Source organism: Hydra vulgaris, chromosome 03, assembly GCF_038396675.1.
Source record: "Hydra vulgaris chromosome 03, alternate assembly HydraT2T_AEP".
In the NCBI taxonomy this organism is placed as follows: domain Eukaryota; kingdom Metazoa; phylum Cnidaria; class Hydrozoa; order Anthoathecata; family Hydridae; genus Hydra; species Hydra vulgaris.
In genome coordinates, this window is record NC_088922.1 from 61,034,736 (window position 1) to 61,062,325 (window position 27,590).

Below are 27,590 nucleotides of genomic sequence, written 5' to 3' on the forward strand. Positions count from 1 at the left end.
TTAACGTTAGATGCTATGTTTGACTAGCAATTGATTAAGAGATCGTGAGGACTCAGCGTATTAAAAAATTACTTCAGGACAATTTTTTTTTTTTTTTTTTTTTTAATTTTGCAGAACAACAAAACATTATGCAGAACAACAAAATATTTTTATTGCTATGACATATTACTAATACTATTTTTTTTTAATATTTTAAAGAAAAATAAAATGTTTTAAAAACAATATTTACAAAACTAAAAATAGATTTAACGTAAAATATTCTAAATTTATACATGAAATTTCACACTTATAACACATCTTTTATTAAATAATATTCAAAAATAAAAATAGCTAAATATTTCAAATTATTTTTGACTTAATTTTGGGCGCGAATACAATGTTTAACATATGTTAATGTTACTTGTTTTTAAATTTTATAGGTTTTTAACTCAACTGTTGAATTTGTGAAAACAAATTCTGTAATTTTTGCTCTGAAAAGAGCTGCTGTATTTTCTTCTGGTCGAAATAGAATTATGTACAATTTCGGTGCATACATAACAAAAAAAAAACATATTGTAGATGTATTAGACATAAAACACCAAACTACCAGTTTTTGTTGTTGATCACTTGTACTAAAATAGGTAGGAACAAATATCAACCATGATAGAAAATATAAAAACATTGCTAAACATGTTAATTGCGATTCGTTGTGCGTTTCTGGCAAATTTCGTGCTTTAAATGCATACACTCCGCAGATAAATGCTATAAGTGAAATATAGGCTATTGTTGAAAATAAAATAAAATTATAGTAACCATAACAGTAATATGCCATCTTTATAGTAGCATCTTTTCGCATAGTAATATAGCTGCTAACTTCAATTGGAAAAGAAAAAAGAAAAACTATACACAGTACTATAATGGACAAACTTAAAACTGCAACTGGCGTAAATTCCTTTATGATAAAACAGCAATGCGAATATTCTATTGGCGTTGGTTGGCCTGTTAAATGACCCGCTGAACGGCTCTTTTTACTATTTTTAAATATTTTCAATAGACAGTCAGCCTTAACAAAAGTTACAGAGACTGCCATTGAATTAAAACACGCAAAATATATCAATTGACCACCACATATGTAAATAGTAGTATCTCTTTGAATACAAAAAGATGGCAGCATAAGTATAAAAAGAGCACTTATAAGTTGCATCAAAGATAAATTTATGTTTGAAGCTTTTACAATTGGAGTTTCTCTATATTTGTAAAAAGTACCAATAATAAAAATAACTAAAAGAAATCCAACGGAAGAAAATAAAATTAATAAAATACCGTGTTTGCTATTTGCCATAATATAAACTCGCTCGGGCGTAATACACTTTATTTTGCCTTTATTCGGCATTTCGTTACCGCCGCACCGAATACAATAGTCTTGACCGTAATTTGGCTGTATACTGTCATTTGGACATCGTACGCATTCCCAACAGCATAAACTTTCAAACTTTAGGGCATAATACCCTGGTTTACAATTTTCTGTGCACGATGAACGAGGAGAATTTGCTGTAAACCTTGAATATATTATTTTTTTATCAGAAATTAATTTTATTTCTTTTGATGAACAATTCCAAGCTGCAATAACATCCCAGAATAGATTTTTGTTTTCATCTTGTTTTAAATTAGTGATAGAATAACCTGCATTTTTTGGATTTCCTTGTTCATCATAAGATATAAAAACATTGTTGATACCAATAAAACTTACATTTTTTACATATGATAAAAGTCTTTGAGGCTTAAAAGCTAAAGGATTTTCAGACTCTATATAAGAATACAATCCTCTAGCAATAGACTGAACAGCATTAATAACTTCAAAACACTTACTTTTTGGTAATTCGTTTAGACTGTGGCTAAGGCAGTTGATCGTGCTATTGTTATCACAGTTTATTTCCTTCCAGTATTCTTGAATCCATGGATTTTTGTATACCATGCTAGGATTCATAGATTTTAGTCTAGATTCAAATGACTCGTATTTAAATTGAAGCGGAATTATTCCAAGCATTCCTCTGACAACATTCGGATTAATAGAAAACAACTCGTTACTGAAACCATAGGTTTCTGTTGCAATCCACGTTTTATTGTATAAAGATAGCTTTTCGGCGGTTTTTAAGAAGCGAATAGCTTCAGGTCGCTGACACCAAAGAACAATGACATTCGATTTTTTTTCCAAAAGTAATTTTTTAATCACGGCTTCCATTTTATTTGCGTCATTTTCACCTTTTATATCCAAAACTTTTATTACGGCAGTGCAAACTCCTCTTTTTTGTAATTTTTGTAATGACTCGCTAAATCCAACTCGACCGTAGTCGTCATCACAAGCTATAACACTGACGTAAGTCCAGTTATTGTAGACAATTAAATCGGCAATTGCTTCGGCCTGAAAATTATCAGGTAGGATAGTTCGTAAAAATGAAGGATACGTATCTGTGTTAAGATTAGTCGATGTTGCTGAATAGCTTATTTGAGTAATTCTTGAAGATGATAAAATTGCGGCAACATAAGCTGAAGTATCAGATGCTGCATCGCCTACTAAAGCTATAGCTCTTTTCATAAATGATTCGCATAAACATTTACCATCGCTATTTACTGTATCATTATGTACATAACCTTGAGTAATTTCTAGCGTAGACCTCATTGCGATTTCGATGTTATTACAGCTATCTTGAATACGATAACCAATTTTTTTATGTAATAAGCTACTTTTGTTGATTTCGTCAATCGCAAATAACATCGCCTCAACCCATAAAAGTCCTGGTTTATTTAATACGTATGTTTTATACTTTTGATCAAAAACGTGAACTGGAAACAAGCCACCTATTACAACAGACGCATTTTCTACATCACTTAATTCTATGCGTTGTTTAGTGCATCCATCATACTCCTCCAATGATGATGTAATAAATGATAATAACAGTTTTAAATGAAAAATCTTTCTAAAGTTTGCTAACATTTGAAAATTTTCAGTTTGAAATATTCCTCATTAATTAGCTACGGTTAAAAAGCTACAGAACTAAATAAAAAATATAAGAAATATAAACTTACTATCATCATAACAAAAAGTACGGCTTTTGTTTGCAAACAATGCGGAAATTGCTAAGATATTAAGTTTTTAATATATAATTACCTACCAAAGTGTTTCGTTAATTTATTATTTTTTATTAAGCTGTCAATTTCTAAATTAATTTAAAAGTGATCGTTTAATGAGATATGCAAAAATATTTTTCAAAAAGTTTATTTAAAATAAGTATAAATATGAATACTTAGTCAATCAATCTTGAAAATTTTTAAAAAAAAGATGAGAGTAGTACGGTAAACTTTTGTTCAACTGTAATCATAGCCAGCAGAGTTGAAAATGTCTCGCGGCTGCAAAGTAACATTCTGCCAAAAGGTCGACTTTTAAAGGAGACGGAAACTGTTGATGGCGGCTTTTCAAAATATTTTCTATTATTTAAAATCATATCATTTAAATAAATGGAGCAAAACAAAAAATGAGAAGGGCCGAGAACGTGACAATTTATTCCCAGATTCTAATTGTTTAGAGACCGTCTTAAATACTTGCTAAATATCAAAATGTCTATACAATCATATTTGTAATGTGTTGTATAGATGACATTTAGATTTTGGAGCTTCACACTTAATTTTGCACCAGGTCCCCGAGTCAGCAAGGACCGGCCCTGTATTTAGAAAAATCACAAGCATCGAGTTAATAAAGGAAGAAAAAAAGTATTAAAATAAATAACCAAAGTTTAATTAGCTATAAATAATTCTAATTAATATAATGCGATGAATTGGATAAAGCGTTAAGAGAGTAAACAAAAAACTAGGTAATAGTACATTTTGATTAAATCAACAAACAAAAATTAAAGATTGAAAAGTTAAATTGAGTGAAAATATATAAGGGTTTTAAGATTTTTACTCAACTTAATCGACCTTTAGTCAATTTTATCAAAGTCTATTGTAGAATTTGAACTCAAAAGAGATTTTTTTTTTTTTTTTTATATCGTTCTTATTACTTGTTGTGAATGACGTCTTCTGTAATTGATTAAGGGTTGTATAATAGTCTACGTCGCATAAAATCACAATAAAAATATCGTCAGCATAGTTTTAATTATCAATTAAGATTAATTTAAAATCTAACGCACTTATAATTGTATCTAGTTGTCAATATGATACGGTTTGTAAATCGAGTATCAAAATATTTACAGCATATCATTTATTCCATTTGCAAATAAAAATAAATTATTGAGTCAACAATATCGACATCAAGTCAATTATTGAGTCAACTTTTAATCATTTTAAAGATTGTGTTTTGTTCCAAGCTAACTACAAAAATCTTTTTTGTCATCAGGTTGTTTTTTGACATTGAGTCAATAGTATTGACAAAATGCAATGGTGTCGCTTTTTACTGGGAATTTAAAATTTGTTTTTAAGAAAAGACTCAGTAGTAAAAATCTCACGAAACACCAGAATTTAAATAAGTAAAAAAACTCCATAGTATATTATTTGGCTTGACTAAAGCGCGTTTTTCACTTTCAATGCTGTTTCAAAAACTTATATAAAAAAAGTTTCACTTTTTGTTTAAGTTTTTATTGGAAAAATTCAATTCAAGCCGACATCAAAACAAGTTGTTTTTTTATTAATTCTTAATGAATAATAAAGAATATCCTATTTTTCAATAATTTTGCAATATCTAAGGGGTCGTCCATAAAGTACGAACGCCAAAAATTTTGAAATTTGACACCCCCTCCTCCCTGTAGCCATGCGTTCTTTTAAGTCCCCACCCCCCTTAAAAAGTACATACGTTTTTTTCAAATACTTCCCCCCCCCTACCTTTTTCTATTTTTCAATAAAAAATTTTATGGAAAATAAAAGGTGAAGGAGGTACTTTAGATACTTTAAACAACCCCAAAGTCCTTTGTTTGCGGCACAGGATCCTAATTAAAAAAATGTCTTCAAATATATATACAAATGTAAATTTTAATAAAGTTAAATTCCCTGTTGATATTGTGTGTGCTTGGCCGAGAGACTAATGATATAAACTTCTACGTCGGGGATCGGAGTTCGATTTCCGGCCAAGTCATATTGTACTCTTTAATAATTTCCGGTCAAGTCATATTGTACTCTAATAAAAATAAATTATACTTAAGGCGGGCGTTTTTTTAGACAGTCCTCTTCAGAAAGTCAGTAAAAAACGAATCTTACGTGAGATCAGTAATATTGAAAACAAACCCTAAAACCCAGTGCCACGGGTAGGCTACCCATAATTGGGGGAGGGGGTAGAAGCAGCAAATCTTGTTAAAATATGTTACCTGAAATACGCCTTACTCAGGGCCAGTATCTAAGGGGTGGCAAAAAAAAAGTAATATATAAATAACCAAAGTTTAATTAGCTATAAATAATTCTAATTAATATAGGAAGTAAACAAAAAACTAGGTAATAGTACATTTTGATTAAATCAACAAATCAATGGGTGCCCGCAGGATTTTTTGATGTTCCAGATAGGACACTTTCACACATTGTGCAAACTCCAAACTTAAGTATGTTTATACGTATACCAGATGAGGAGGCCAAATTTACTCATTTTACTACCCTCATTTTGAGGGGTCGGAAAATTTGTATGGTTATACGTTTGAGCAGTGGGGAAGGAGAAAACGATTTAGGGCTATTTTTTTCCCAGGCTTTCACCATCCTAATTTTTTGCAAGGCCTTCTCATTTGGCATAGGGATAAACATACTTAAGTTTGGAGTTTGCACAACGTGTGAAAGTGTCCTATCTGGAACAACAAAAAATCCTGCGGGCGCCCATGTATGTGTGTGCATATAGGGAAACTGTACCCTCTACTCCCTTTACCATATATCTTTTTATGCTGGCAAACTAGGATCTTTAGTAAGAATTTTGACTTTTCTATTGATTAGCTGGTTAATTGAGATAAATTAGAAAATCGATGTACGTACTTTTAAATTGAGCCCTCCCAATTCGCTTTCGTACGCTTTTTGAAGACCTCCCCCTCCCCCCCTATTAGCGTACGTACTTTATTGACAACGTCTAATGGAGAAAGTTAAGAACTTAATGTTATGAGCTTAAAATGAAAGTTTTAGAATGATGGACGGACGACAAAATATCAAATTTTGATCAAAAACTGACAATTTAATTATTTATTATACAGTTTTGTTTTCATATGATTTTTTGTCTGAAGCTAAAACAAAAAAAATTTTTATCTGAGACTAAAAAATTGAATTTTTGACATTCATTTTGAATATAAAACTTTTTTTTTTCAATTTTATTTGGTTTTATTTGATTTTAATTTAAACTTCTCACAAAGTTATGAACATAATTAAGTTCTTAAAAGTTTTGTCATAAATCATATAAAACGCAACTTTGATGTTCAATTTTCAATATTTGCACTTAATATTTAAGTTGCTCGTTAATTTAAAAACAAACTTTAAAATCTTTTTTGTTACTTCCGCCGGCGAGAGGCAAAAATTTTGCCTCCATGTTCGCGGCCACAGCGGCCTCCAAATCATTTTGCCTCTAAAAGTTCTTCTAAAGGCGGCTTCCACCTTCTTAATGAGCGCCGGTCTCAAAAATATTTAGTCTCCAAATAAAATCTCTGGTTTCGGCAACCAATAGGAAGGTCATTCGAGGTGGAAGCCACATCGTACTTCAACACTATATCGTATTTACATCGTATATCAACACTAATAGCCAGCTTAGTTTTAAGTTAATGCTAGTTTTAGTTTCCTAGTGGACACGCGTTGTCCGGGGGACATCCAGACTTCCGTATGATGACTGACGGACGAAGGATGTCATTTGGGTTTAAATCAAGGTGTAAACTAATTATTTTATATTAGTTTATCTAAAAAACTTTATTTCTTATTTCTTACTAAAAAGAAAAAAAAATTTTCTTAGCAAAATGAAACATTTGGATAACTTTTCAGAAATTTTTTTTCAGAAATTGCAAAGCTAGACACAACCCAACATAACGTGTCGCTAGAAATATTGCATTGATCATACACAATTTACCATGAGGGATGCGCAATACGTAGTTTAACAAAACTCAAAGAATCTTATCGTGGAACAATATAAAGTTATCAAAAATAATTTATAATTGGATTTTTTAAATTACGTTTTGTATTAAACCTATTTAAACTGATTTAATTTAAATCAAACCAATACTCCATTGTAGATTTTCATCTAAATTAATTTGTTTCAGCAGAAACAACCTTTTTTCCTTTCTTTTATTCTTATTTTGTATTCGTAATGAATTTAATTTTGCTTTTAAAAGTTTTAGCTTTATTTTAATTACCTTTGTTTAAAATAGTTTTCAGTACCTAATTTAGAGTAAATTAGAGTCAAGGTACCGATTGTGGAACACCACTTTCTACTTATTTAAAGTAAAGGTTTCGATTGTGGAACACCATTTTTATTTTGATAAAAATATCATGAGAAATAAACAAAAACATTAAACCATAGTTTTATCAACACGTCATACTTAATGTACCCTATTTAAGAATTCTTAAAAATTTTCTTGTTTAATGTAATTTGAAGCAAAAAAAGGTTGCTGTAAAAAAGATTGCTGTAACTACTTTTATAAAAAAAATTACCTACTTCATTTCTGCACCTTTGATCACCTAATGTGAAATATTTTAGTTACTTAATGTGGAATAGACAGTTTCGTTATTATATAAATCTATAACATTCAGCTCCACATAAGAAACAATGAAACGGAACATGTGACTTTCTTTTAAATTTTTGTGTTTTGAAAAATCTATTTTATTGATTGATTTGTTGAGCTGCAGATACAAATGAAAAAAGAAACAATTATTTTTACAAAAATAAATCTTTATTTTCAAGGGCCTGCATAATAAATAGGGATCTATCTAATAAAAGAAAAAAGAAAAAGTCTTCCTCTCAAATTATATATCACTACTAACTGGATACAAGCCTGTTGTTTTGAATCCATAAATGGCTCTTTCTCCAGACTGGACTTTTAAGTATTCTCTTTTGAACAGTTCACTAACGTCAAAGTGTATGCCCAAAAATTTCTTCGTTTTAGAAATGCTTTAATGTTCCGATAACAGATTTATCCAGAGGTTGCAGTTTGCGTGTCGTATGAGTCGGTAAACATAAAACTGTAACAAACTGCTCCCTAGCAAATACAACTACATCTAAACTTTTAGTGAGGGTATTGGGACTGTCTAAAATGAGTAGAATGGGATTTCCTGCAGTTGGGCAAACAGTTTCTGTGAAGTGAGAGATTCATCCGTAAACATTTTCAAACCCTTTCTTTAAAGCAATGAACTATTTCTGTGAAGTGACAGAACCATACTGTAAATATGTCCAACCGAATCCACCTTGAGGGATGTTAGTAGAATAAAGATCCTGGTGTTTTTGAATCTGGACAAACATTCTTTCTAGAAAAAATTATTGACGATGGAGAAAAATGCACTCATGCACAGAAATACAGTCAAAAGAGATCCTCCTTCGGCAGATGTAATTACGCCTATTTGACATTTATCATTTAATGGTAGAACTTTGGGACATATTGACTGAACGGCACAAAGTCTAGTCTCATCCACATTAAAAATACGCTCAGGTAAAAAGTTGTCAATGTCCATTAATGTTTCAAACAGATTAAAAAACTAATCTTCATTTTGTTTTTAAATCCAATTACCCTAGACAGTGATGTACTTGTTGGCTTCCTAAAACTTATTATTTCTGCATGACGTTTTAAAAATTATCTCTGCCAATGTTTACCAGCTATTTTAAGCAAAATTGATATTGGATGAGGAAGATTATTCCGCACTTCAAGTTGAAATGCAATGTTTTTTTAAGGCGTAATCTCTCCGGCTGCTTTCTGGTGATGGGGTGATGGGCAGCCTATAAACCTGCAATTTCAAATTTCAGCCTAAAATGTTAACCCTAACCCTTATCCAAAATCTCCAGAAAAAATGGTACTCTATCTTGGACAAGGATAACTTCATAAGCTTTGATGTTAAAGTCAGAAATCTGAAGTTACAGCAAGATTTTGCAATTTTTATTTTCAAAGAACAGCTCAAGAATAACGGTTTCTTCCTAAGAGATGATTACAAGTAATGCACAAAACTTATATTAATTTTACTTGGGGAAATTCCAGATAGAAGTGTACATTGGCGCAAGTCTGCGGCCTTGCATCATGCAAGATGGATGTCATGATATATGCTGCTAAAATGTACCTCTTTAGACATTCCACGGGCTATAATGAGAAAACTACTATGAAGCTGAGAGATATATAATATTAATGTTCTAAAAACTGTTTTTGATGTTATTAAATTACCTCTTTTGTTTATCTTCAATCTTTCAATAACAACTGGTATTTTTCCTTGTCAAATGAAAATAGCAAGAGTAGTTCCTGTATACAAAAATGGTGACGATTCTATACCATCTAACAGCAGACCTATACCTATCCTTTCTTGTTTTTCAAAGTTGCGTGAGCGTATTATGTATAACAGACTGTATAGTTATCTTGAAAAACATAATATCTTATTCAGCAAACAGTTTGGTTTCCGAAAAGGGCATTCAACACACCATGCAGTAACTGATTTAGCCAGCCTAACTCTGGATGGGTTTGCTAAAAAAAGTTATACTCTCGGCTTGTTTATCAACTTGTCAAAAGTTTTTGACACTGTTGATCATAAAATTCTTTTGTACAAACTAGAAACATTTGGAGTAATAAATAGCAACTTAAAATGGCTGCAAAGTTACCTTAAAAATAGAAAATAAGGAATGTCTTATGATTCAACGTGTACAAAGTTAGAAACAATAAGCTGCGGAGTTCCTCAAGGCTCTATTCTTGGACCCTTACTATTTCTGGTTTACGTAAATGATATTTACCTATCTTCAAACATGCTTAATTTTGTTCTTTTTGCTGATGACACTTATTTTTTTTAAAGATTGGTGTCATCACCAAAAAGAAAATAGTGACCTGGAAAACCGAAATGGCTGGTTTAAATCAAACAAACTCTCTTTGAATATCAGTAAAACTAAGTACATTTTATTTCATCATCAATCTAATTCCAATGACTTGCCTATGCAACTTCCTCAGCTAATAATAAATAACAATATAGTAAAAAGAGTTTCATCACTTAAAATTTTAGCAATGATATTTGATGAACATCCTTATTGGAAAAATCATATTACGATATTTGAAAACAAAATTTCTAAAACTATAGGCATTATGCATAAAACAAAACACCTACTAAGTAAAAAATGTTTAATAGACTTATATTACTCTTTTATCCATAGCTACATGAGCTATTGTAATATTGCTTGGGCAAGTGCTTGCCCTTCAGCATTAAAAAATGTATATATTAAACAAAAACAAGCCAGTAGAATTACATGTAATGTGCATAAATACGCCCACTCCAAGCCGTTACTCCGGGAAATAAAAGCTCTTAATGTCTATGAGTTAAACGTGTTCCAAAACTTGTTATTCATGTTTAAATATCAAAATGACATGCTTCCAAAATCCTTTAATAACCGATTTCTAAAAATTAATCATAAATACTTAACGAGGTGCACTATCCTTAATTTTAATTTTTCTAAGTCAACTCTTGAAACATCTGATTACTCAATTTCATATAGAGGGCCTCGTCTGTGGAACATAGTTCATAATGAAAATTTGAAAAGTATAACTTCAATAAACTGTTTTAAAAATATAGTTAAACAGTATTTACTTGAATTAACAGACACAAACATATTTTTGTATTTTTAAATGAAAAAAAAAATCTTCTAATATTTTTTGCTGTATGTATTTATTTGATTTTTGCAGTTTGTCGTATTTTTGTTGTAATTATGTTTTAACTTGTTTTATATAACGAGTATTTGTAAATTTATATAATGAGAACTTGGTAAAAAATATTTTACGCTTACTATAGGGGCTTGATGACATGACTTCTGTCTTCTACTTGCACCTGTCGTTATTAGTTGTTTGTTTTTTTTAATTTAAATTTTATTGATAAAAATTGTAAAACAAGATCGTTGTAAAATGCTTATAATTTTTTTTAATGGTCTTGTGTATGTCAAGCATTAGTTAGCATGCTTCGTTGGGGTTGACGGTCCTTTCATTGACTTAAAACTTTTCAATGAGTTGCAGGTTTTTAAAGTTATCAACAAAATTAAGTATCACAAAGGCCTCAAGAATACTTAAAAATTATTTTTGGTATTTAACCGAGGAGATTGTAGTTTTTTTTTTTGTTTTCGAAAAAAATTGTCTGAAAAATAAAAAAAGTATGCTTTTAAGAAACTCCAATCCTATTTATATAGGTTGGATTAAAGTTTTGATTAGAGAGTAAGATTGAGAGAATAGGATTGCAAGATTTGAGAGGAGGATTGTAAGATTAGAGAGTAGAATTGCAACCTTTTTCAGCACACTACATAGCTATGTGGTGAGCTGAAAAAGATTGCACCAAAATTCCCTGCAGAGACAAAATGTAAAAGAGTTCCGTCATTGATTGGACAAAACTTTCGGCTTCTATTTGAAACCCTTGGTGTGAGCACTAAATGGCTTAAAACTTCAGTGCATGGGAGGAGAACAAAGACTTTCTTCTTCTTAAAGCAATGAACTTGTTAGAGTTGTTAATGATGTTGCTGAGAGAGGTGTAAAATTGCTGCAAGATTTTTTATTGTGCCTCACAAAAGATGAAAAAAGCAAAATGTGTTGCAAGTAATCGAAAACCACAGAAATTGTTTTACCGATTTCAGAAACGCAACTTTGATTTTAAAAAAACTTTTACTGATATAGATACTTAGTTACTGTTTTCCAATTAAATTTGTATTAATTTGCTTTGTGTATTCCTTTATATAAATAAATAAGTTAGAAAAACATATTGTTTTTTTTTTATGAGAATAATTTTAATAAAATAACAATAAGCCCTCATAATTTTGAGGGTTTATTGGCTGTCCATCACCAGAAAACAGTGGGGAAGATCGATATTTTTAAACTTTAGTTTTTTCAGAACACGCTAATGTGCTTCATGTTTTTTCTGGTTAACCTCAAATAATTTTCTCCATAAAAAGATGTTTCACTACTTCCTTCTCAAGTCTAAACAGATTTTGTCCTAATATGTCCGAGTTTTTTTTTTCTGCTTACAATAGCAAAACCAGATTGTATTTTGAACTAAAAATCTATTTGATGCTGATAAATACCTCATGTTTTTATTGATCACGGCATTTAATGCTTGCTCCATATTTTCCTGGTCCCGCAAATGATTTTTGATATTTTTCTTGGGCATTTTTCTGAAAAAAATATATGAAGAACAATATTGATCGTAGTTTGTGAATCTGGAATATTCCACATTAGCTTCTATAATGGCATTTCATATTAGAGTACTGCTTAATTATAACTTAAATGCCGTTAAATTAATAAAACGTAGTTTAACGGCAAAAAAAAGATGAACATAATAAGGTAACATTTCTGCTTATCTACTTAAAATAATAAAATTCAAAAATGCACTACAAAAAATCACAGTAAAGCTTGATTGCATAGATGTAAAAAAACACCAAATAATACGCTATGCAATATTTAAGGTGATATTTGCATGCTGGAGTCACGTGACCGAATAACTTAAAATGCCACCGTGCATGATTTTAGCCACTAGAGCTATCAGTATGTAAATGATTAGAACTATAAGAATGTTGCTACAGCTATTAGAATTTAGATGATTAGAACTATTAGAATGTTGCTACAGCTATTAGAATGTAGATGTCTCTAACAATTTGTAAAAAAAAATCAGTACTCCACATTACGTTACTATTCTAAATTTGGCACCTTTACTCTATATATTTGACAAAATAACTAATGATCTGACAAATTGAGAACAAAAAAACCTTAACAATTAGTTTGGTCAAAAAATTTTAGCCTTTTGTTCCTAGGCTCCAATTATAGCAATCATTTGCAAAGCATCTTTGACAATTTTAAACATGTAAATGTTTGGAGTTTGCCTCCTGTCTGAAATATACCTCAAACACTAAAAAAAAACTGCCTCCACCCTTGATATTTTAAACTATTATTGATTAGTATGTAATACAACATAATATTGCATATAATATAGTAAATTAAAACTAAATGTAAAAATGTAGATAATTCTGTATATTAAAATACCTTTTTCATTCACCATTTCATTCACCAAAAATTTAGAAAAGTTTTTAACAAAACTTTACCAAAAATTTAATAATACATTTAATAACAAAAATTTAAAAAAACGTTTTAACAAAAATTTAGAACAACAAACTTACATTAAAATTTGTGTTCAAAATAAATTTAAACTAACAATTATGAGAACAAAAAGAAAATAATAAACGCGTCAAGAAATCATAGACGCAATCTGCTTTCCAATGACGTAATGTTAGAAAATAATGTAATATACTTGAACAATGAAAAAATGTAGTTTAAGATATGAATTCACAAGGGTATAAAGCTATGGAAGATTTACAAAATGATTTACCGATTATTTTAGAAAATAAAAGAAATATCAACTTTTTAGCTAATTTAAATCTATATATGAAACTTTAATATGGGGGAAAAGTTTAAAATACTTGGAAAAGTTCACTATTAATGATATAGGGAACCACAGGGGGAAAAAATGCAAAAATATATAGACATAAAAAAAACTTTAGAAAGAGGAGAAAGATTTAAATCTGAACGATATTTATCAGCTGACAGTATTTATACTTCTTAAATATAAATTTTGCATTGTGGAATACATCAATAAGCTCCACTTCCTCCAAAGTTCAGTTTTTCAATATTTTTAAATGCAGCCCAGTGGGCACAAGAACGTTTTGCGAATGTTTTTTAATGGTCCCGTAAAAACGTTTTTTATTGGTTTTTTAAACGTCCATATAAAACGGATGTTTTTTAAAAACGTTTTATGAACGTTTTTTAAAGGTCTCACGATAAACGTTTTTAATTAGTTTTTTGAACGTCCATATGAAGTGGTGACCGGGCGTTTATCTAAAAACGTTTTTTGAACGTTACTTATTTGTTTTTATCAAGTCTAAATGAAACATTTTATGGTTTTCAACGTTGGTCCTAGAAACCTTTTTTTACGTATAAGTTATTTAAGTAAATACAAATGAAAACTTAGACGTAACAGCCTAGATCCGGACAAATAACTGAAAATTTAAATATTTTATGTTTATTTACAATGCAAACATACAAAAACATAATAATTTTTACGCTATTCTATTAAGAGCTCTCTTCAAATGATAGCCTATCAACTTATCGACCAAATCGAATTTTGTTGTATGTGACACTGATGTTTCTAAAAAGTAAAATACCATGGAAATCTTCGTGCATTTCGCAAGCTCCTAAAAAAGGTGTTAAATAAATACACACTTATACTCAGGGTAAATTCTAAACGTTACGTTTAGTTTATTAAACAATCTTTTAAACATTGTTATCATTTGATCATGTGATAAAATTAGAAAAACATGTTACAAAATAAAGCTGTTATGAATATAAAACTGTTAAAATTGATCAATAATATTTAATTTAAAAAATGTATCAAAATGTAAAAAAAAAAAAAAGGAAGAAATAAGTAATGTAAATATTCACAAAGTAATTAAAAGAAACAAAATAAACGACATACTTTATTCAATAGTTTTTTTTTAAAACGGCCTTTTTCCATAAGTTCCAGCTTTCTTAAACAATGCTAGAACATATTTTGACATATTTCATCTGAAACATTATTAGCAGAAGCTGAATTCCCACTAATATGTTTAGATCGGCAGTCCTTAACAAATTATAGAATATTTTTAGTTTAATCACATTTTAAGTTTTTTAGGAAAACTTTATACATTAATGAAAACAAGAATATACCAACAATAAAACTTTATTTACTATTTAAAATTGTTTCATTTTCATCGACCTTTGTTATATCATTTAATTTATTATAAAAAAAATAATGAACCTTCAAGCTTTTTCCTTGGGATATCCACTGCAGATAAAGACTTTTTGGTTTCAGACTTTAGCCATGGTAATTCCATAAATACTGCATATTGAAAACCTATTATAAAAATAAAGAAAATTTAGAACAGAGTAAAATACTAATGGAAAACTGTTATTGTAGTCATTGAACTAAATACCATAACATCTTTTGAAAAATGAAAAGTCAACATTTTTCATTTTATTTTATTTTAACATACCTGTTCAGGACTTGCTTCTCTTATGTGCAAACAATTGTGGAATGTTGCGCCTTTCATTTTAAAATTGATATTAAAAAACAAATAAAAAAGATTGCACACTCCAATCTTTTATATAGGCTTATATTGAAGTATTTAGTTAACAGTATTAGATATAACATCAATTTTGAACACAAAGCATGTGAGCTAAATTTAATAAAACAACCTGACTCTTGAAGTTTGGAACTTGAATACTTTGAATCTTTGAAAATACATCTTACATCTCTTTAGTTCTTTAGTTAAGATTTAGGTTTGTCATTATTTATTTTTGCCATTCTTTATTAGATGAAATAAATATTTTTGTATTTTTTACGTACAGTCATTTTCATAACTAATTTATTACCAATGATTGTTACTACTGAATAAAGTTTTCCCATTAAGCTAAAATAATCATTGCTAAATATTATTATGAACAAATTACACTAAAAAGATCCTGAAGAGAAAAAGTTATTTCTACTAGAAAGTCTTGTTTTAATGATGTAGAGCAATTACTTGCTGGAGTAGAAATAATTTAATAGAAATAGCTTTTTAATTTCATTAAAAAATTTATAAAATTTTTTTTATAAAATGTTTTCAACTCAAACTTACTTCATATTAGGTTATAATAATTTCCTTGTAAATATACTTGCATCTTTGCTACTCATAATTGGGAACAGTAGTTAAACTTTTTCAGTATATTTAAAAAAAAGTTTATAGACATAAAAAAATTAATTATAAACAAAATACATAAATAGCAAATATATATATATATATATATATATATATATATATATATATATATATATATATATATATAGATATATATTTATATTTATATATATACAGTCGTTTTCTTCAAGTTTTTATAATCAATTACAACTTTTATAATCTGTTACAACTGAATAAAGTATTAATAATCATTGATTATAAAAAAATTTAGTTTTCAACTCAAACTCTTGTAACTACGCCTGCATCTATGTTACTCATATTTGAGAAAAATAGTTTAAATTTTTTGGTAAAAAAAAATTCAACAAACATAAAAAAAACATAACAAAATACATATTTAGCTAATATACAGCGGTGACCAAAAATTAAAGACCACACACTTTTTAGTTGGTTTCTTAATCTTTAAATTAAAATTAAGAAGATTCTAATTGACATATTAAATTTTTTTTTTTTTAATATCTTGTTAATTAAAACATACGGATTAAAGTGGTATAATTTGTTTAATCTAATTCTAATTAAATAGCGCTTAACTTATTAAAAAACTGATGAGTACTTATTAATCTTCTTTAAATAAATTGGACAAAATTTAACTACCACTTTCAAATCTTTAATTTGCACTTATTAAAAATAATAATCCATTATTTTTTTTAACTGTCTTAATTGCCTATTACGTTGGCTATAAAATAAAATGTCGAAACCTGAGTTTCGATATCAAATAAACATTTATTTTTTGAACTGCAATAAGGATATAAAAATATTCCAAAAATGCGTGCAAAGATAAAAAATAAAGACAGATACGCGGCTCTTGTATTAAAAGAAGAAGGCTATATCATCAGACAAATAGCAGAAAAGATCGGAAGGTCTCACTCTTGCATTATTAACATAATTCAACGATACAAAGAGACCCGGTCAGTTAATGGTCGTCATAGGACTGGACGCAATAAAATTTCAAATGACCGTGATGTTCGCTCGTTAGTGAGATTAATGAAAGAAAACAGACAAGCATCATCTACAGACTTGTCTACGAAATGGACACTGTCAAATGGTCTGAAAGCAAGCCCTAGAACTGTGCGAAGGGTCCTCCACAATTTAAATTATTTATGGCGTGCTGCTGCAAAAAAACCACGCTTAAATAAAAAACTAAAATTTGCCAGGAAAGAGTGGTGCAAACTACATAAAAATTGGTCAACAGATCATTGGAGCCGTGTGGTCTTTAGTGATGAAATGAACGTTGAGGTAGACAAGAGAAAAGGTCGCGTAATGTTGCGTAGACTTCCAAGCGAAAGGTTCGATGAATCATGCATTTTGAAACGAACAAAACAAGGCAGTGGTTCAATAGGCATTTGGGCCTGTATGAGTGCCTGTGGAGTTGGCGTTTTTCATTTATTCAATGGTAGACTCAACAAAGAAAGGTACATCGAAATTTTGGAAAACTCGCTTATTCCTAGCATTGATTTATGGCAGTTGCAAGATGGATTTATTTTCCAGCAAGATAATGCGCCGTGTCATAAAGCGCATGTTGTTAGCGATTGGTTCAATTCTAATAAAATTCAAGTGCTTCCATGGCCTGCCAATAGTCCAGACTTGAATCCAATAGAGAATTTATGGTGACGGCTTGATCACAAGCTTGGTAAAGAACAACTTTACAATTTAAAAGATTTGAAATCTTCTATTTCATCATTTGAAAAATGTGCCTGATGAAGTAATCAAAACTTTAATGAATTCAATGCCAGAACGAGAAATGTTGTTCTTTTTTTGATACCTTTTTCCAAAATAAAATTATACTTAGGTTAAAAATAAATTTTGAAAAAAAAGAGTGATCTTTAATTTTTGGCAACCGCTGTATATACATATGTATATATATTGGCTACATAGGTATTTTGTTTATAATAATTTTTTTTTTATGTTTGTTAAATTTTTTTTCACCAAAAAATTTAAACTATTATTCTCAAATATGAGTAACATATATATATATATATATATATATATATATATATATATATATATATATATATATATATATATATATATATATATATATATATATATATATATATATATATATATATATATATATGTATATATATATATATATATATATATACATATATATATATATATATATATATATATATGCATATTAATTTTAGAAAATAATATACATTATATTATAAAATATAATATGTATATATATATATATATATATATATATATATATATATATATATATATATATATATATATATATATATATATATATATATATATATATATATACATATATATGCATATTAATTTTATAATATAATATACATTATATTATAAAATATAATATGTATATATATATATATATATATATATATATATATATATATACATATATATGCATATTAATTTTATAATATAATATACATTATATTATAAAATATAATATGTATATATATATATATATATATATATATATATATATATATATATATATATTATATATATATATATATACATATATATGCATATTAATTTTATAAAATAATATACATTATATTATAAAATATAATATGTATATATGTATATATATATATATATATATATATATATATATATATATATATATATATATATATTATATGATATTTTGTATTTGCAAACAAAATAGAAAAACTCTTTTACGTATAAGAGTGCTATAAGTGAGTGTACATAAAAGTGGGTATGACACACTGATATATATTACATAGATATCTAACTCAAGCCATGGTTGTGAGGCAAATTCGGCCATACTAAATACTGGCAAAAAACTCAAAGGATTTAAAAATTTTTTTTAAGATTTTAGATTTTTTTAATTTCACTTTTGTTATTCAAGAAATGGTAATTTCCTGTTCTGCTTATGGTTGTACAAACCAATTTACTAAAGGTATTGGAATATTCTTTCATAAATTCCCTTTAAAAAATGACGATCTTTGTCAAAAATGGGTTGTGGCAACAAAACGAGCTTTATTTATTCCAACAAAATATAGTTATAAATGCAGTGTAGTTAGTTTCATAAAAAAGATTATAATTATGAAAATGCGAATAAGCCTCGTTTAAAGTCTGATGTTGTACCATCTATCTTTAATTTTCCTGGGAGAAAATGGATTGTAAAAAAACCGTCAAAAGAAAACATCTTTATAGTAACATAACTGAGACAATCGAAACTGTCAATAAAAAAAAGAAGTCTCTTTCTTTCCCATCTTCTGCCAACAAGCATAAGTTAAGAAGGATAGAATTTAAAATGTATGCAATTACAGAAATTATTAGAAAACTTGAGAATGACAAACTTTTATCAGCTGATGCAGCTTGATAATAACTTTTCTGGACTTGTTTGTGACTTATTTAAATATAAACTAGTGAATAAATGCAAAAATCCTAGAGGTCACAGATATTCAGAAGTGAAGAAATTTGCTTTATCGCTTCATTTTTATTCACTTCATGCGCATACTTTTGTTAAGCAAACAATGTTTGCTTAGCCTTGTATTAGTTCTCTAGCAAATTGGTTATCGTCTATTAATTGTCTATTAATAGATTATTGTCTCTAGCAAATTGGTTATCGTCTATTAATTGTCTATTAATAGATTATTGTCTCTAGCAAATTGGTTATCGTCTATTAATTGTCTATTAATAGATTATTGTCTCTAGCAAATTGGTTATCGTCTATTAATTGTCTATTAATAGATTATTGTCTCTAGCAAATTGGTTATCGTCTTGTCTATTAATAGTCTTTAGCAAATTGGTTATCGTCTATTAATTTGATAGATTGATTAACAGTTCACCTGGTATTTTTAGGATTTTTTTTCGTTCGTAAAACAAAAGGGATCAGTTTAATGTTACATATAAAGCGTTGATCTTTGATCCCATGCATATAAAATCAAATCAGGTATTGTTTATAATCCAAGTAATGGTACCTACGAAGGCTTTCCAGATTATAACAACAATATATCTGCTTTTGATCCAGAAGAAATAAAGTCGTATAAGTCGTAAGTAAAAGCATTTAACCGCAATTGTGTAAACTAATAGATTTTTTGTTAAAGAAACAATTTGTTTAATAATTTTTTTGTTGTTGATAAAAATTAGTTAAAGAAAATAAAGTTTTTTAAGTTTTATCTTAAGGAATTAAATATATAAATTCCTTTTAAATATATATATATTATTTTTTGTCATAATAGTTTAAAAAATGAACGATTTATTTTGATGTAAATATTTTATTAATAAGATATTTTGTTTATTGTCAATTCAATAACGTAAAGTTTTAATGACGTTTGTTTAATTTATCAAAATAAATTATGATCGCGAATATGTTATCGGTAACTGATAAAACTCTTTATTGTTTAAAAAAAACTATTAAAAAGAGTTCACAAAATTAAACAAAAAATTTATTACCAGTTGATAAAATACCCAAAAACCTACGGTAAAATGATAAGAAAATAAACAAATATTATGTTAGGTTTTATGAAAAAAATATTTTTTTCAAAATAAAGTTTAGTTCATATTAAAAAAAAATGATATAAATGATTTTTCAAATAGTAACTTAGATTTTATTTATAACTTTTGTTATAGAGAGAAAAAAAAAACTGTCGGTAACGCGTAATTAAATAACTTTAATTACTACGCGGTACTTGAAAATACGCTAGTGACGCAATATAACTTATAACAATACAAAATATATTTGCTGAATTTGAATTACTTTGAAATGCGTTGCGCGTTTTCGTTACGCAGCGACATGTCGTAACAAGGCCTGGCATTGCTACTGAGGCTCTTGTATTTATATTTGTTGGACTTCGAGATCATTAGAAATGTCCTTTTGGTAATGTTCTGTGTAAAAAGATTTCAACAACAAACTTAATTTGTCTTTTAAGCAGTTAATTTGTGCATTTAACATGGCATAGATGTTCAGAGTATAACTTGTGTAAAAAGCCTTGGTTGTTAATTTGATAAAGTTGAAAATATTAAAATTTATTTTAATATCGAATATTATGATAACAATATATATTTTATTCCTGATCCTTGCCATATGCTAAAACTTGCACAAAATGCTTTGTGTGAGCTTGGTGTACTTATTGATAGTCAATATAGATTTGTAAAGTGTGAGTACATTAGAATTCTGCAAAAGTTACAAGAGGAGTATGGCTTAAAGTTTTCTAATAAACTCATCAATAGCCATATTAATTTTCAGAGACATAAAATAAATGTGAAAATAGCTGTATAAACACTTAGTAATTCTTTTGCAGATGCTATTGAATTTTTAATGCTATCTGGCCACCCTTATTTTCTCAATACACGAGGCACATTAGATTTTATAAGAACAATGAATCAGCTTTTTGATTTACTTTATTCGAGAAGTTCATTTAGCAAATATTTAAAAATAACCTCTCTTTCTTAATGATAAAATTCATTGGTTTGGTATTATTGAAAAAACAATTCAATATCTTGCTAACTTATCAGATAAATATGGAACTAAAATTCTTAAACATAAAAGAAAAATATTTGTTATTGATTTGATTGCCTCTGCAACAATTATCAGAGATTTGTCATTTTATTTGCTATCAAGATTGGAAAGTTCGTTAAAGTGTGTGTTGACCTACAAAATGTCTCGACCGAGAATTGCTGTTTGCTTGTATTCGAAGCAAAAATGGTTTTAATAATAATCTTAATGTTATCTAATTGAAGTCAAGCTTAAGGAAAATTCTCAGCTTGCATGTGAAAAATTGTTTCCTGAACTAAATGAGCATGATTTAGATCAAGATTTTTTAACCGAAGAAATGCACTCCCCTCAACTGTTAAAAAAGGTAATAAGTATCTCTCGATTTGTTTATTTTGTTAAGGAAAACATTTTATTAATGTCATTCTCAATAAAAATGAAGTTGGTTTACGCAAGCTGTTTAATAAAATGATTTTGTTTAAAGACATAAATATTTTATTTTAAATTTAAAAAGGAAATGTATAGTTTTGGAGATAATATAGTTTTTTTAATATATTCATTATTTACATAAAAACTTTTCTTATTGAAAATAAGAAAATAAATTTTATATCTAAACATTGTATATATATTAAATAAAATATATAGAGTATTTAATATATATATATATATATATATATATATATATATATATATATATATATATATATATATATATATATATATATATATATACATATATATCAGTCAGCTTCTTCTACAAAAACACAACATTAACTATACCATCAAGATTATATTGTATCGTTTTTTAATAAATAAACCTAAACATGCCCGTAATTTTAAGTTTATAATGAAAAACTTGTGTAAACGCTTTACCGCTTATTTACAATATTTTGCCAGTATTCATATGGGAAATAGCTTCCGCCAAAAAAAATGACTCACGCTTTCATACGGAATTTTCATACGGAGTAAGATATCTAGTATTATATCATTGGTATCATTATATCATTGGTATCATTATTAGTATTACTAGTATAACTAGTATTATATCATTGTAGTATTACTAGTATTACTAGTATTATATCATTGGTATCATTATTATCATTGGTAATGGCATGGCTGATGATTGCTATTAGGCATGAAACTATAAGTACCATAAAAAATTGTATTATCTTTGTTTATAAATTTATTCATATATACGTATTTTTTCTTCTCCAACTAGACCAAGTTTCTTCTTGTTCAATATATATATATATATATATATATATATATATATATATATATATATATATATATATATATATATATATATATATATATATATATATATATATATAAATTATGTTAGTGTATTCTACAAACAGAGTGCTCAATGTTCTAAAAGAACAGAGCAATAGTAAATTAAATTAGTAAAAACACTTATCTAATTTTTGATTTATTCTGCACTGTGTTTCACCATCAGTAGGTTCATCAGGAAAAATCCTTTTGATTCTTCCTGATGAAACTACTGAAAAATAGTGAAACATAGTGAAACATAGTGTTGAAGAAATCAAAAATTAGATAAGTGTTTTTACTATTATATATATATATATATATATATATATATATATATATATATATATATATATATATATATATATATATATATATATATATATATATATATATATATATATATATATATACATATATATATATATGAATATATATACAGAGGGCCTTCGAGAGGGAGGGGCAAAGGGGACAAATTGACCTGGGCGCTGAGCTTTAAAGGGTGCCGGGCAATCCGTTGGTTTTTGTTTTTTTTTACAATAAATAAAGAACATTTTAATGACTGATAATGTAAAATCTGCTTGGATTTTGTATTTGAGATTGAAACTTTAGTAGGGGAGAACTTGCACCCTTGATCCGTAAGCACCTTTGATCCTATAGCCTTATCTCCTTACTTACATGACTTATTAAAGAGGGCTGATAACCAGCGTGTTATAAATATCGCATCTTCAAAATTAATTGTGTTTTGGTTAGAGAGTAGACCACTATTAAATTTATTTCTAAAGAGTTTGATTTTGACGATAAAAAGTAATTTTTTTACTTTTACAAGGAACCCCACATCTTTAATATTATTTTGAGTTGAATAATTTTGCTTATGTCATTTTGTAACTAAACTATTCACCTCTTGTATGGTTGCTTTTGGTAAGCTATGGAAGCATCTAATATGACAAAAAATGAATTTTAGTAAAAATTGAGCAGGTTAGCACCCTTGATCCTAATGCGTTTATGCACCTTTGATCCTATGATCAAAGGTGCATACACACACAAACAAAATTTTTAACCAATAAAGTAACATGTACAATATGTCATATTGTTTTTAAATAAATTTTTTTCTTCCAAATTGTAGCCATAAAAGTAGATTTTATACTATTTTGTGATTTTTTTGGCCTCCTAATACTTTTATATAATATAATTGTATTCATATATATATATATATATATATATATATATATATATATATATATATATATATATATATATATATATATATATATATATATATATACATATATATATATATATACATATATATATATATATACATATATATATATATATATATACATATATATGTGTGTGTGTGTGTGTGTGTGTGTGTGTGTGTGTGTGTGTGTGTGTGTGTGTGTGTGTGTGTGTGTGTGTGTGTGTGTGTGTGTGTGTGTGTGTGTTTGTTAATAAAGTAGATTCTAATAATTAAAAATCTTTATGAATGTTCTTCCAAAATTTAGGAATATAGCAAAACTACATAAACATTTTTCATTTTTTTACAGTTAAATATGATGTATCATAAAAAGAGAAAAACCGATAGACCACCATGAAAATGAAATGCGAGCAGCTGTTAATGCAGTTCTTAATGGTGGTACAGTTTATCGTGTATCTAAAGAGAGGGGAATCAATTTAATGACACTTAAGAGATATGTAAGGAAATGTCAATTAAATCCAAGTACAGTCTGCAAACCTAACTTCATTACCATGCAAATCTTTACCAACAAAGAAGAAACATCTTTATCAGACTATCTTTTAAGGGCTTCAAAACTTCACTATGGATTGTCAACCAAAACAACACAAAAACTTGCCTATGAATTTGCAATGACTCGTTCTAAACGCATTCCTAAATCCTGGAAAAGTTTACAAATTGCTGGGAAGCAGTGGCTTCGTGGATTTATGTTACGTAGGAATGAGTTATCTTTACGAAATCCAGAAGCTACTAGTATGGCATGAGCATCTGCTTTTAATCGTTATACAGTCGGAGAATTTTTCACCAATCTAAAAGATGTTCGTCTGCAACACAAATTTCAGCCACAAAACATATATAATGTTGATGAGACAGGTCTTACAATCGTTCAAAAACCAGTTAAAGTAATTGCTGAAAAAGGAGATAAACAAGTTGGAAGGATAACTTTAGCAGAAAGAGGGACATTGGTAACAGTTTGTTGTGCAGTTAATGCAATAGGAAACTCAATCCCTCCATTTTTTATTTTTCCAAGAGTTCATTTCAAAGGAAGTATATTAAATGGTGGTCCACCTGGATGTGTTGGGGTTGCAAACCCATCTGGCTGGATGAATTGTGCAATGTTTTTTGAGTGGATGAAACATTTTATTCAAAATTTGAAATGCTCACCAGCTAATCCAGTGCTTTTACTTCTTGACAAACATGAGAGCCATGTTTCAATTGTGTGTTTAGATTTAGCTAAAAAAAATGGCATAACTATGCTGTCCTTTCCACCACATTGTAGTCACAAGCTGCAGCCATTAGATCGGTCAGTTTATAGGCCTTTGAAACGTTATTACAATACAGCCTGTGATGATTGGGTTGTATCTAATCCAAGACCGATAACCATATATGATATAGCTGCAGTTGTAAGGAAAGCTCATGCACAAGCTTTTACTTTGTCTTACATTTCTGCAGGATTTGCTGTGGCAGGAATTGAACCCTTTAATCCTAACGTATTTTCTGATAATGAGTTTTTGGCTTCATATGTAACAGATCGTCCAGAACCTATTACTGCTAACCCATTTCCAGGTGTTATTGATCCAGTTTCTGCTATTGTTCATGCCCCAGCTTTTAATCAATCATTGATGTCAAGTCTGTATTCAGGGCCAGCTTGTAGTGTATTGCCAATTCAGCCTATATCTGACCCTGTAAGTCAACTATCCAGTGTTTCTATTAATATCTCTCATCAAGCAAGTCTAGAAAAAATTAGGCCATTTCCGAAAGCTGGATCAAGGAAGTTCATTAAAGGACGTAAGCGTCAGCGTACCCGAATTCTCACAGACACCCCTGTTTGAAATGAACTAAATAGGCTTCAGGAAATGAAAAAATAGTCTCAGTCAAAAAAGAAAAAATATGAAACGCAAAATAAGATCTTTATGACAAGGAAAAGAAAACTTGATCTTGAAAGTAATGAAAAAAAAAACGTTGAGTCTCAGTAAAAAATAACATTTTTTTCATTGATTTTTTCTTTTAAGAAAGATAACTTTGTTGTAAAATTAATAATAACTTTATTGGTATTTATTATAGACATACTTTTGACGACTTAAAAATAATTCTTACACATTTATGGTATAAGTTTGATCTCAGAACGTGTATACACACATAGGATCAAGGGTGGTATGCACCCATGATCCCAATTGAGGGTTCTTAGTTTTTATAATTTTAAATCTACTTAAAATATTCTGGTAAAAAAAAGATTAATGAATTATAATAGGGTATAAAATTTGCTATTATGTACTGTTACTTTAGAGATCGAAATGAAAACATTTATTCAGTAAATTGGCCTGATAGATTTTTAGGATCATGGGTGCATACTCTCCCCTATTTGGAATAAAAATGCGCATGAAAAAAAATAATTTAAATTTAAATTCAATTATTATAACTAATTATAAACTATTTTTTACGAAAAAAAAAAACGATTTATTGTAGTAATATTAGACGGAAGCGGGCGTATTCCGTAAGCCTATGAACAGTTAGCAATGCTCATGCTCGATTGTATGGAAAATGATGCGCTGTGGTAATACACCTTTTTACGATGTCAGTTCCGAACCTTATTTTACACTTTTTTCGACCAAAATCATAACAAACTTTATTCGATCCCGAGTAACAATAACATCAAATATGGCAGCAAGTTTAAACTCTGACGAACTTGTAATTGGCGTTCTTTCGTTACAAGATTTTAAACTTTGGAATACGGTTGCTCTAACAACATTTTTGCCTCTACGAAAGAAATCAATTAATGGATCATTTGACACATTGGCTGCACGGTGAGTTATCAAGCAATCTTTTCTACTATAAGTTTTCCGATTTTAAAATCTTATACATTTATAATTTATATAATTATAAATGTATATATATATATATATATGTATATATATATATATATATATATATATATATATATATATATATATATATATATATATATATATATATATATATATATATGTATATACATACATATATATATATACATATATATATAAATATATATATATATATATATATATGTATATATATATATATATATATATATATATATATACATATATATATATATATATATATATATATATATATATATATATATATATATATATATATATATATATATATATATATATATATATATATATATATATATATATATATATATATATATATATATATATATATATATATATATAGATATATATATATATATATATAATATAATATAATAAGATAAGTATTGATAATCAGGACAGCAAAATAGAATGCTTGGTCTATATATACATCCGATGCTAGTTTGGTCTATATATACATCCAATAAGGTATTTAATATTCATAATTACAACGACAGCAGTCGTTGTAATTATGAATATTAAATACCTCATTGGATGTATATATAGACCAAACGAACAAATAGACATGAATGATTTTAGACAAGTTATACACAATGCCAAAGGTAAAGTAGATGTTAAAATGTATGCAGATAGACTAATACTAGGAGATTTCAATTTTCCGAACATTACCTGGAATAATGGATATATTGAAAACGTAAATAGCAGTGAAATTTCAACAGAACACATTTTCATTGATATAATAAATGACGAATTCCTTATTCAGCATGTTAACTTTCCAACTTTTCAACTGTCAGACACAAA

General features: G+C 27.9%; 2 protein-coding genes across 3 annotated transcripts; one reads left to right on the forward strand and one right to left on the reverse strand.

The window, feature by feature from the left end:
• Window positions 1-224: 224 nt before the first annotated feature.
• LOC105846111 (metabotropic glutamate receptor 8) lies at window positions 225-13,308 on the reverse strand. 2 transcript variants are annotated; one of them, XM_065793904.1, is made up of 3 exons: window positions 13,167-13,308; window positions 1,303-3,034; window positions 225-741 (listed from the first exon to the last, which is right to left on the reverse strand). In XM_065793904.1, exons 2-3 carry the CDS (start codon window positions 2,972-2,974, stop codon window positions 407-409), a joined length of 2,007 nt encoding a protein of 668 aa, XP_065649976.1. In that variant the 5' UTR covers window positions 2,975-3,034; window positions 13,167-13,308; the 3' UTR covers window positions 225-406. The 2 variants fall into 2 exon arrangements, with proteins under 2 accessions (XP_065649976.1, XP_065649975.1); XM_065793903.1 differs by having other exon boundaries at window positions 225-3,034.
• Window positions 13,309-24,275: 10,967 nt separating this feature from the next.
• On the forward strand, window positions 24,276-25,739 carry LOC136078812 (uncharacterized). The gene is made up of 2 exons (XM_065794624.1): window positions 24,276-24,621; window positions 24,697-25,739. The coding sequence occupies exons 1-2, from the start codon at window positions 24,276-24,278 to the stop codon at window positions 25,737-25,739; spliced, it is 1,389 nt and encodes a 462-aa protein (XP_065650696.1).
• Window positions 25,740-27,590: the final 1,851 nt, after the last annotated feature.